The sequence below is a fragment of the Cnephaeus nilssonii genome (assembly GCF_951640355.1).
Source record: "Cnephaeus nilssonii genome assembly, chromosome: 19".
NCBI lineage: Eukaryota > Metazoa > Chordata > Mammalia > Chiroptera > Vespertilionidae > Cnephaeus > Cnephaeus nilssonii.
The window spans coordinates 9,930,482-9,942,061 of NC_137090.1; the positions used below are offsets into that span (position 1 = coordinate 9,930,482).

Below are 11,580 nucleotides of genomic sequence, written 5' to 3' on the forward strand. Positions count from 1 at the left end.
GGCAGCTTCAGGCCAGACCTTTCCATCCTGTCCCTGCCGCCTCCCCATCCCAGCCGGGAGGAGGAGGGCCTGTGGGCCGGGCCTGGCTGCCGAGCACCGAGGACACTCACCTGGGCAGGCTGACGTTCACGGTGCCCACAGGCACAATCTCCAGGGATTTCCCCCAGAACTTGTTCTTCCATTTCATGTCTGCAGTGGGGTTGGGGAGGGAGAGGGACAGCAATGATAAGACCAGAGAGTGTCCCAGCCCCTCCCCCATCTGCCCTGCACCCCCCCCCCCCCGCAGGTCCACCCACCTATGGCCCCCTCCGCACCTTGCCAGAAAATGAAGTTCTCGGACTCCGCATGGCAGGCCGAGATGGGGGGGTGGTGGGAGACCTTGGGGAACAAGGAAGTTCTCTTGAGGTTGCCCTTGAGTCCCCCCGAAAGTCCCTTGCCCCCCACCCCCCTGGGACCCAGAAGATCAGTTCGTTCCAGTCTCTTTCCCTGTGATCCTTGGCCACCACCCAAAGCCCATCACTTTCTCTTTGTCCACGAGGCCCCTGCGTTCTCCCTTCCCACTTCGCTCCCCGCTGGAGTCCTCTCACCACCCGGTCTATGGTGCCCTCCAGAACCCCTGCTGAGGCCTAGAAAGTTCTCTCGCAGGGACAGGTGGGGACTCCACTGCGCCCTGCTGACAGCCAACCCTCCCAGGAGGACCCCTTCCCTCCCCTTCTCCCCAAAGCTGATACCCTCCGCAGCCTCCGCACTACGTGGAAAACCCTGACCTCGTGCCCACCCCTGAACCTTGGACTCCGGCATCTCCCAGCCTGCCGTCTTGCCTCTCTGCCCATCCCCTGTCACCTGGAGCCCCTGCCAAGACTCCGGCCGCTCTGCTTTGTCGTGGCCTGTCAGCCAGGGCTTCCCCTCCTTCCCACGCAGCTGCGGCTCCTCACCTCCCAGCCCTCTCACCTGACCCCTGCGGCCACTCGCCACAACCCCCAGCACCTGCAGACCCCTCTGTGCTGCCCCAACTCCCTGCTCTCTAGACACCCCCCCCCCCCCCCCCGTGTGTCACACAGACAGCACATGCTGAGCAACTTCAAACCCGACAGCGCGTCTCCACCTGGGACCTCAGCATCACCCACAATCCTCTGAGGGCCTCCACCCAAGCCTACCCTTCAAACCACGTTCACCCCCCATAATCAGAGGGAGAACACAGCAGGCGACTCCTTCCACCAATTTACGGGCTCCCACCCCGATCCTCTGCCAGGCCAGGGCCCCTCTCGTCCTCAACGCTGCCTCCCGCCCCCTTCCTGCAGGCCCCCCCCCCCCCCCCCCCCGCTCCTCCCATCGGCCCTCTCTCTGCACTGCAGTCTTTCCCTCTAGATCGCTCTTTCTCTCCGAACAGAACTATATCCTATTCCTGCCGCCAGAAGCAAGAGTAACCCTTGCCTTTCTAGTCAGGCGCATCTTTGCTCGCGCATGCGGAGGGCCAGCCCCAGCCGCAGCCGCCCCAGAGGGCGAGGAGGGGCACTCTCCGCTGTTCACACGGCCGGGCTGCGGGAACTCGGCACCACGTTTTCAAAAACGTTTAAAATCGAAGCCAACACACAAAATTGCCTCAGCCCTTATCTCCCCCTCTGGCCGCCACCGTCTTTCCTTCCTCTTTCCCCTCATGGTAACATTTTTTTTGAAATAGCCTGCACTTCTCTCTCTTACTTCCACTTTACAGGCACTGGAACCCAGCCTCACCCCAACCTGTGTCTGAGCTCTCCCTCATCAGGGAAGCTAAGGACACCCCCTAAGTCCCGTGGCCCCACCCTCCCCCTCCCCCTGCACCTCAGGGCTCCTCCCCCCTCCCCCCCCACACTCCCCCCAGGCCCTTTCTGTCAGCAGTCGGGGACTTCGCCTGCCATCTGAGGGGTGACTTCCTGATCCGTCAGCCCCCGCCCAGTGCTTTCCGGGGAGCTCCAAGCCCAGATGCCCCAGGGCCCACTGGACGTCTCCCCTTGGAAGTCAAGCCCCCCCGTGGACAGGAGTCTCCCTAATTCAGTTACCTTCTTCCCATACGCTCCATCTTGCTAACTGGCAACGCCACACACACACACCCCCAAAATCCCCAGTCCGAATTCCCAGACCAGACCCCCTCAGACTTCTCCCTCTCATCAGCTGCCTTCCCTGCTCCCCAAGTGTAAGAACATCCTGTTCACCGCTGAGTCCTGTCAAGGGCAAGACATAAATAGCTCTTAACCCCCCACCCCCGTCCACCCAATCCAGCTGCCACGGCCTAAGTGCAGGTCCTCATCAGCTCAGAGAAAGGACCGAAATGCCCTCCTAATGGCTTCCCTGACCGTACACCCTCTGCCTGAATGCTCTCTACAAAGCGCAATTCTGAGCACGTCACTCCACCAGTGACTCCCCGTAGCCTTCAGGGACTTAAAAATAGCCAGCCCCCTCCTCACCTTCACCACCTACAGGGCTCCGTGGGTCTGGCCCTGCCTTGTCCCCCAGCCCTGTCCCTAACGCCTCCCAAACGCTTCCATCCCTTCCTTTACTGTCTGGAACACCCCCGTCCTACCCACTCCCGTGTACTCCTGGACAACTCCAATCCATCCTGCAAGACGTAGCTCAAGATCACCCCCTAGAGTCGGGGTGGGGAACCTTTTTTCTGCCAAGGGCCATTAGGATATTTCTAACATCATTCACTTCATATAATTCACTTCATATAAATTATGTTGCTATGGAAAAAGCTCCCAGATTTATTGAATTTCAAGTCCCACCTGTGGTTGCCTTGGCAGGGCCAGACCAAATGATTTTGGGGGCCTAATACCACCCGCGGGCCGGACGTTCCCCACCCCTGCCCCAGAGCCTGCCTTCCCAGGCAGGGGTGCCGCATAACCTCCTACGAGCTCCCATGATCCCAGCTCTAGCATGGGGCACAGTAGCCCCTTGTTTCAGTCCGTCTCCCACCCTAAGCGGGGAGCTCCTTCGAGCAGAAGCCCTCTGTCCCTCCATCATGTGGCCCGGTGCCTGGAACAAGCCAACTGCCCGGTGCTCTCCCAGGCCCTGGCCTCTCTGAAGCGCAGGTGCTTCCCTGCCCCGACCACCCGTGAGGACAGCCCCCTTCTCCCGGGCTCACAACTGCTCACTGATGAAGCGGGAAGCCTCGGTCAGGCCGCTCACACTCGTAAGGTCTCCCCCAGGACGGGGTTGAAGGGCTTGCAGCCTGCTCGGTGGTACGTGGAGGAGTAGGCAGAGACGGCAAAGGCTGCGATGTACACCTGCAGGGGGAAGGGCGGCGAGGACGCCACTGGGGTGGTGGGATGGGAGCAAGGGCTGGGGTCCTGGGGTGGGACTTCGGCAGCAAGGGGACAGCGCAGCCAGGATTTTCTGGGAGGCAGGGGCCCGCGGGGTGTGGGGAGAGGCAGCCTGACGGGGCCGGGGCGGGTTGGGGCCAGTACCATGCGCTCGCAGGGGTCGGCGATGCGGCTGGCCTGGTCCAGGAGGCTGCTGTACTCGAGCTCCTCGCAGAGCCGCTGCAGAGTGTTGAGTGGCTCGTTGAGCTGCACGGGCATCGACACCTTGGACAGGTCCTTGCCGATGTTGTTGCGCAGGATGTTCCACAGGCTGACGTCAACCCCGGGCCCGCTGGCCGCCGGCAGGCAGCGGCGACGGGGTGGCGCCAGAGCTCTCCCTGGAACACACCCCCCTGGGGCCCAGCCCAGCCAGGTCACTCTCTGGCACCCCCAGACACAGCAGGCCCCACAGCCCGGCCCACAGCCCGGCCCACAGCCCACTGCCTCCCACCCCCACGTCCCCAGCCTGGACTCACTAGGGGGCAGGGCGGCTGGGAATCTAATTCTTTTTTTTTTTTAATGTATTTTTATTGTATTCAGAGAGGAAGGGGGAAGGAGATAGAAACATCAATGATGAGAATCATCGATCAGCTGCCTCCCGCACGCGCCCCCCACCGGGGATCAAGCCCACAATCCAGGCATGTGCCCCCGACCGGAACCGAACCCGGGACCCCTAGGTCCGCAGGTCGATGCGGGATCTAATTCTTCAGTTCACAGGCCGACGCTCTATCCACTGAGCCAAATCAGCTAGGGCCTGGATCTAATTCTTGACATGCTCTGGGGGGACCCTGTACCCCAGAAACCCTTTCCGAGTCCCCACCCTTGCCTTCTGTTCCTTTCATAAACGTGGAGACTGATATCAGGATGTAGGTTATTCAGCCCATTTCACAGGTGAGGACACAGGCTCCAGCAAGTAAGATGCCAAGTCCAAAGCCACACCGCTGAGCAGTGGCCACGTGGGGGCGTCTCCGTCTCTACAGCCCTCCCTGACCCTTTTCAGAAAACTAGGATGGAGACGCGCCCCAGACCGGAGCCTGTCCCACCTCTGGAGCCACTCCTGGGACATTCCAGAGCTTACGGCTTAGCCTTCCTCACCTCCTGGGTCACCTCTGGAATCAGCACCCGAAGCTACCAGTCACCACAAGGGACTGCCTCCCCAAGGGGCCTGGGCTGTGGCCACCACCATTTCTCCGCCACCCCCGCCCCTCCCTGCCCAAACACCTGGCGGGCACCTTTCTGATAGCGCTCGGCTCCCCTGAGGTCCAGCACCTCCTCGGACAGGCTGGTGGTGATTTCACTGATGCTCGACTCCTCCTCCTCTGAGCCCTGGGCCGGGACAGATGACAGGCCGGGCAGACTGGGCCTCCCCCGGGCGGCTGGGCAGTGCCCAGGGCCTGGCAAGACTCTGCCCAGCTAGCCCTTTGGTGGGAAGGGGAAGAGAATATATTTGGGGAGGTCTGAGCCCTACGACACTGACCCGGGAGGCCTGGCATACCTGAGGGAGGGCCTGGCCGTATGAGTGGGGCGGGAGGTTGGGGGTTGGGGGGTGGGGGAGAGAAACTCAGGGACTTTGAATCCGTGAGGTAAACAAAGGGAATGGAGACTGGGATCACTAAGATTCGAGGGTGTAGGGTGGGGGGCCAGGGAGCGCCGGGTCTGAAATGGGGTCACAAGGAGATGGCTGGGGTGGAGCTGAGGCAGCAATCTCAGGGGAGCCCCACGGGAATAAAGTGCGTCAAACAGGATGACGGTCCCCAGCAGAGATCCGTGATCAGGGCCCTCGAACAGCAGCTGAGGCGGTTAGAAGGGACTGGGGCTCCGTAGGGTCTCGTCTCTCTGGATCCCACCCCTCTATTCGCAGGGCCCCCCGCTCTGACTGCCAGCGTCCCACCTCCCTCACCTCGTTCTCAGAAGAGCTGGCGGAGAGAAGCACCTCGCAGGCATCGAAGAACTCCGTGTGGGAATCCGCGAGGGACAGGACGCTGCTCTGAGACAGCTGGGGGGTCAGCTCCCGCCCCTTCATGTACAGAGTTTCCTGCTGTGGGAGCGGGACGGAGGTCAGCCGGGCCGGGAGAGGCAGGCAGGGCTCCCCTTCGGAGGGAGTGAACCCCAGCCTGGGGGTAAGGAGACACGGGTCCCACCATAACTGTTCACGCTTCCTGGGCACCGGCTCTGAGCCCGGCTCCAGGCCCTGTGTGTGTATGAAGTCCATCTGCCCTGACGCTCCCCCTGTGAGGCTGAGTGTCCTTACCACCCCCACTTTGCAGACTACGACACTGAGGCTCCGCGTCACCAAGTTGGCCTGCGGTGGGGCCAAGTTCAAACCCATGGAGGCCCCGGAGTCTCTGCTCGGGCTCCTAACTCCCAGCTCAGCTGGCCCGCAACGGGGAGAGCGGGGCCCCCCAATGGGACTCTGTGAGCCTCAGTTTCCTCATCTATGACTTGAGGGAAGGAGTCGCTGCCTCACGGGCCTCTGAATTCAATGAAAGCGTCTGCACACTGTTAAGCAATGACCAAGAGGTGGCTGCTGCCAGTGTTGGACGTGAAAGGGTTGGAGCTAGGATTTCTGGGCCGTTGCAGGTCTGAACTCCAGCCGTGCCTTCTTCCCGCTAGAGCGTGGGGCCCAGGAGGACAGAGGCCACCCGGCTCCTACCTCCTCGGGGTTGAGGGAGCTAAAGGAGTCCGCCGTGGTGTCCGAGGACATGGACAGGGAATGGAGGCGCCGTGGGCCAGCGGAGGCCTCGGAGACCTGCAGGGACAGGGTGAGGAGACAGGGTCCCAGGAGGATAAGCCTGCCCGGCCCTGCCAGGCAGATACGGCCTCTGCCAGGCGCCCGCCGGGCCCAGATCTGGGACCACCCCCAGGCCTGCAGACCTCAGTCTCGAGCCCCCTCCTCCCATCGGCCACTCTGTCCCCAAGCCTCACCCCGAGTCTGGACAGCTCGGAACCCTGGTGCAGACGCCTCAGTTGGTCCCGTTCAGCGGTGAGGGCGGCCAGGACGCTGCTGAGGGAGCTGTGCACTGCGAGGGCAGGGGCAGGCCGTCAGAGCCTCCTCCTCGCCCCCTGCGCCCGCCACCCTCCAGCGCACACTCACCCTTCTGGGCCAGGGCCCAGAAACTGCGCTGCAGGTGGGCATAGTCTGGGGGTGGCAGCCCCCGGGGCCCTGAGTGGTCCCGGGACTCCAGGTACCGAGATAGGTTGGGAACAGAGCCGTGGAGACGACCCACCTGTGGGGGGAGGAGAGGGGTTGAAGGGGACGGCGTTCTTCAGAGCCTCCCACCCGGGGACCGGGGTCTACACCCCACCTCACCCGTCCGATGGTGTCGTCCTTGGCAAAGCTCTGTGTGCACCACATGCGGCTGGTCCGTTTCCCCTTCTTGGGTCTCTCCGTCGTCACGGAGGCCTAGCAAGTCCCAGTGAGGGAGGTTTCACTCTCGGGGTGGGGAGAGGGGCAGCAGCCATCGGAGCCGGGGGAGAGGCAGGTGGCCACGGAAGAGGGCACAGGGACACGCGACATCCCAGAGAAAGGAGCCCGACGCCCCGGCAGACGGGGGGGGGGGGGGGGGGGGGGGGAAAGGGTCATTCCAAAGGGACAGAGCGACAGCCCCGAGGCAGTCTGGTCGGAGGAAGAGAGGAACTGGGCAGATGCGTGCCTCTCTGAAAACAGCAGTGACGTAAGGGCACCGGGGACCTGTCCCAGGAAGTGATGGCATGGAAGCGGCAAGCCGGCGAGAGCCCCCTGGCGGGAGCCTGCACCCTCCCCTGGGCCTCACCTGGTGCGTGGGGATCACAGGGGCTGAGGGGATGCGGTGCAGGGACTCCAGGCTCTGGAGGAGTCTGTGCAGTTCCTGGAGCTTCCCCTGACACTCGGAGAGCTCTGCGGGAAGCACGAATGAGGAAGTCCTCCCAACACTGGACGGGTACCCCAAAGTCTGTCCCCCAGCTTTCCTTCCTCCCCCCCCACCCGGCAGCCAGGGAAACCCTGACAGTCTTCCTCCCCCTGACCCCGAATCGTGAGCCCACAGAAGTTCCCAGTTCCCACCGTTGATCTGGCCCCACCCTGGTTTCCCCGGGAAAGCGGCACCCAATCGCCACTGTGGCCACCTCACACCTTCCCTCTGCTGCCTCACGCTCTCTGGGGCCTCACTGGGCTCGCACTCCCCTCTCCCGGGCCAACATCACAGCCCCCCGCCAGGAACCCGATGCTCGAGTCCCACCCCCTGCACTCCTCCTCCCTGCACTGGCACCTGCGTCTTCTCTCTCATGAGGCCTGGCCCCGTGTCTCGCCTGCCCATGTGCCACGAGCCCCCCCCACCCTCTGGAGGACGGGGACTCCCCGGACAGGGCCTGAGGAGACCCAATCAGCTTGGAGGCAGAGGCTGTCTCCCCCACCAGACCGGGGCCCCCTGAGGCATGAAGATGCCATTTTAACATTTTCTCCTTCCTGTGATGGCTGATGCCACGTCAACTTGACAGTGTGGGCCCTACCCGCGGAGACGTGGTGCCAGGGGCCCCTCACCGTGAGAGCAGCGGTCTAGGCCATCACTGCCCCTCAGCCAAGAAGACACCTTCTCCCGAGGCCCCACCCCAGGTAGAGCTGAGGCACTGATCGCCGTGGGGAGCTGGGCACCAGGAACCTGTGGGGTGAGTGAAGGGTCAGGAAGGATGGTGCCCACCTCCCTGGGTCTCGCCGTTCCCTGAAGCCGCCGCACCCGAACCCCACGGCTCCTGCCCCCGGGCCCATCTTACCTTCCGGTGAGAGTTGCTGGGCAGCGGGCCGCGGGGCACGTCCAGGCGCGGGGCCAGGCGATGGGCACGCAGCTGGGCCACCCAGCTCTGGAACAGGTCCTGGGATTTGATCTGCAGACGTGAGGGGGAGGGGGACGGACACAGGAAAGGAGGACGGCTTTCCAGGGCAGGAAGTTGGGGCTCTGGCTTTATGTCTAGCTTCTGCAAAGGCCCCTGCAGGAGATGGAACCCAGCCTCCCCAACGTCCGAGCTCTGAGTTCTGTTTGTTCATATAACAACCAGCAGGGGCGGTTTGCCATTGGCTATTGGACACGGTGGGAGCTCCCTTCTTATCAAACTCAGGGACGGACCCTCAGCCCCTGTCCCCCTCTCCAGGGGGCCCCAGTGCCTCTGCCAGGCTGGGGACCAAGCCACCAACTGGCTCCCGGGGATGTCACCTTGAGGTGGTAGATGTTGTCTTCGGTGTCAAGGTCAATGCGCTGGGCCTTTTTGTTGATGGACATGACAGACAGCCGGACATCGATGGAGCCATGCAGCTTCCCCTTGGTGATCTGGGGTGGGGGCATAGTGAGGGCAAGGGGATGTTTTTAGACCCCTGGGCCCAGAGCCATCATGTCCCTGAGGCCACTTGAGACCAAGCAGCAGGTTCACCCTCATAACCAAGTCACAGTCCTTCTGTGCACAGAACTCAGAAGTCACATCTGAGCTCCAGGGAGTCACAGAGGCAGGAAACTGTCCCGCACCCCCTCTCGGGGGGTCTGCAAGGCTGAGGAATAGAGAGCCGGGCTGCTTGGCCTTCAGTTCCTTATTCCCAGCACGAGAACAGAACGAGGAGGAGGAGGATCAAGCTCCCCTTTCTTGGGCACTTTTGTGCCAGGCACTGTCCTGAGGGCCCTTACCAAGAGGACAATGACCTGACACATGGGTGGTCGCACTCTCCCCATCTTAGAGACGAGGGAAGACACCTGCTCAAGGCCCCACACCCACGAAGAGTGTGCCTGGGATTCAGGTCCTGCTCTGGGGGGTTCCGGAAGCCCCCTGCCTGCCCAGGGCATTTTGGGACCCGATTCCTCCCATCACCCCCAGCCAGGCCCTGACTCACATCTTGCCGAGTGGTTGCATAGCGAAGGATCCCGTCCTCGAGCACGAAGTATCTCTGTGCCGTCACCCGGGAGGAACAGGACCCAGGTGGCCAAGAGGAAAGGGTGTGAGGAGAGAGCAACTATACACATGGACCTTTCTTCCCCTCCTTCACACACACACACACACACACACACACATACACACACACGCCGCTACCCAGCAGCCTCCAGCATCCCCCCCCCCCCCCCGCCCCATGCTGCCCTGAATCTGGCCCTGCCCTTTGCCCTGGAACCTACCTTGTGCCAGCCCTTCAGAGGCCACTTCCTCTTCTTGAGCAGGTGGCCCTCCTGCCTCTCGGGCATGACACCCTCTGCGCCTCGCCGGCCCCGAGGCTCCTCCACCACCTCCCACAGCTCAGAGGCCTGCAGTCCAGGACAGAGTGTGTGGGGGGGGTGCTGTTGAGGGCCCTTGGGGCCAAATAAAGCCCACCCCCTGCCGGCTTCCCGCCCTCAGACCTGCTGGGCACTGCTGGACTTGGCAGACTGAGCGCTCTCGGACAGCGAGGGGGGGCCCCTCTCTTGGAAGTCCATGGAGAAGGGACCGGCCACTCCCTGCTGAGGACTCAGAGCAGGGTGGGAGGGGAAGGATGTCACCTTGTCCTGAGGGGGCCCTTGAAGCAACAGAGAGGGAGACCTCATTAGCACAGTTCCTGCTAGCGCCACCTCCACCTCCAACCTGTCCTGCACCCTCGAGGACCACACTTCACCAACACATCTTCCGCTCCCCTGTCCCGCCTCTCCGGAGTCTGTCCCTCCCTCACCTGGGGTGGGTCTCCCTGCCTCCAGCTTCCTGCAGCCACTGCGATAGCTCAGAGAGGCAGCAATGTGCCCAGAGGAAACCAGGAAAAGTCCACCCAGCCCCACCCTGAGCACACATTCTGGGGCTCCAGGAAACACGGGGCGCTTTCTCTGAAGGGTTCCTTAGGAGGATCAGCATGAGGAGAGGAGTGAAGAAAGAGGCTCCAGAAAAGGCCAGAGGAGTTCAGAGATGAGACAAGCAAGACCTCAGTCCAGCTCCTCCTCCCTCCTTCAGGACCCCTGCACCGCCACCACCATGGCCTGGAGACTCCCCTACCAGGACCTCCTCCCCCAACGCCGAGTCCCCCAACCCCTTCACCCCAACTCCCCGCTAACTGGTCCCCAGATCCTCTAGTTCTTGGGCTCCCATTTTCTGATGGGGAAACTGGGGCCTGGGACAGCCCCCATTGTTCCCTGTGCCTCCTCCCATCAGACATCCCCCTACGATGCCCACCTCAGATGCTCAGTGTCCCCCAAAGCCTCTCCATCCCCTATCATCCCAGTCCTTGGGGTTCCTGAGAAGTACCACCCACCCAGAGAGCAGGGTACTGAGCGGACGGGGATGAGGAGGAAGTGGGGGGCGGAGAAGAGCTGGCCAAGAACATGCCGAGGTCTGCACAGGTCCCTGCAGCAGTGGCCACAGGCGCCCTTGGCACCCGCTCAGGCCATCCTGGCTCCACCGGGAGATCAATAATGCAGGAGGCTCTGTGTGTGTGAGACGGGGGAGGGGACTGGAGGGGCAAGGTTGGCCCGAGGCTGGGGAAACAGCTCAGATCTCCTGTGAAGCCTGTAAGCACCTGAGGAGCTGAGGGCAGAGGGAACAGGGACAGGTAGGGCCAGGCTGGCCGGGGGCAGGGGTGACCGGGAGGTGGGGGCAGAGGGGCCCATGCTGCCAGGGGCTGACCTAGGGGGGACATTCCCGCATTCAGCCATTGAAAGTTCCCAAACTCTCCCAGTGTTTGGGTGTCCCTGTGCCCTTTCCCTGGCCCCGGGGGATCCTGGCCCCGCACTGCATGCCGCCAAAGGGCGAGGCTCTGTCATTAGAGGGTGTGGGGTCGCGGTGAGGCAGGTGAGTGCTCTGTCTCCACCTCCATGCCGGTGCCCTTCTCCGGAGGAGCAGACCCGCCAGCTTCAGGTGGGAGGAATGTCAGCTGACGCCGGCGTGGCCCCTTACCGCAGAGTCCATGGACGCCCGTGCTCCTTGGCCCGCACGCAGCTCTGCCTCTGAGTCACCGTCTCCACGTCGCCTGCTCCCTCCTCATGGAGCTCAGTGGCACCGGCGGCTGCAGGAACCAGGAAGGAAGGAGACCGAGGAGCCTCCCCTCTAGCCGGATCTCCCCACCTTCCCCTCCCCCGCTCTTCCTCCCGCCAAGCTCTGGGCAGCTGCTCAGCTCTGCCCCCCTGCTCCCGGGAGGACTCAGGGCCGAGTGACTCCCCAGAGCTGAGGAGGCCTGGGGCTAGGGGCCGAGACCCCACTGGGCACAGCTCCCAGGGATCACAGAGGACTGGGGAGCTGCTGGCCTAAGCCAGTGGTGGGAAGGGGTTTACTCAGA

At 63.0% G+C, this 11,580-nt stretch overlaps 1 protein-coding gene across 1 annotated transcript in view; it reads right to left on the reverse strand.

Annotated features, from left to right (window-relative positions):
- The window catches only part of LOC307115022 (oxysterol-binding protein-related protein 7-like), a 22,375-nt gene extending 11,044 nt beyond the window's left edge, over positions 1–11,331 (reverse strand). Inside the window, 20 exon segments of the mRNA XM_079797972.1 lie at positions 111–189; positions 315–397; positions 3,122–3,141; positions 3,143–3,172; positions 3,174–3,263; positions 3,444–3,691; positions 4,571–4,664; positions 5,239–5,376; positions 5,992–6,087; positions 6,264–6,358; positions 6,433–6,565; positions 6,649–6,741; positions 7,112–7,215; positions 7,858–7,975; positions 8,088–8,198; positions 8,525–8,638; positions 9,190–9,243; positions 9,467–9,592; positions 9,686–9,840; positions 11,202–11,331. Of these exon segments, the coding sequence (XP_079654098.1) occupies positions 111–189; positions 315–397; positions 3,122–3,141; positions 3,143–3,172; positions 3,174–3,263; positions 3,444–3,691; positions 4,571–4,664; positions 5,239–5,376; positions 5,992–6,087; positions 6,264–6,358; positions 6,433–6,565; positions 6,649–6,741; positions 7,112–7,215; positions 7,858–7,975; positions 8,088–8,198; positions 8,525–8,638; positions 9,190–9,243; positions 9,467–9,592; positions 9,686–9,760 (1,901 nt within the window). The 5' untranslated portion in view covers positions 9,761–9,840; positions 11,202–11,331.
- Between the last annotated feature and the right edge of the window lie 249 nt (positions 11,332–11,580).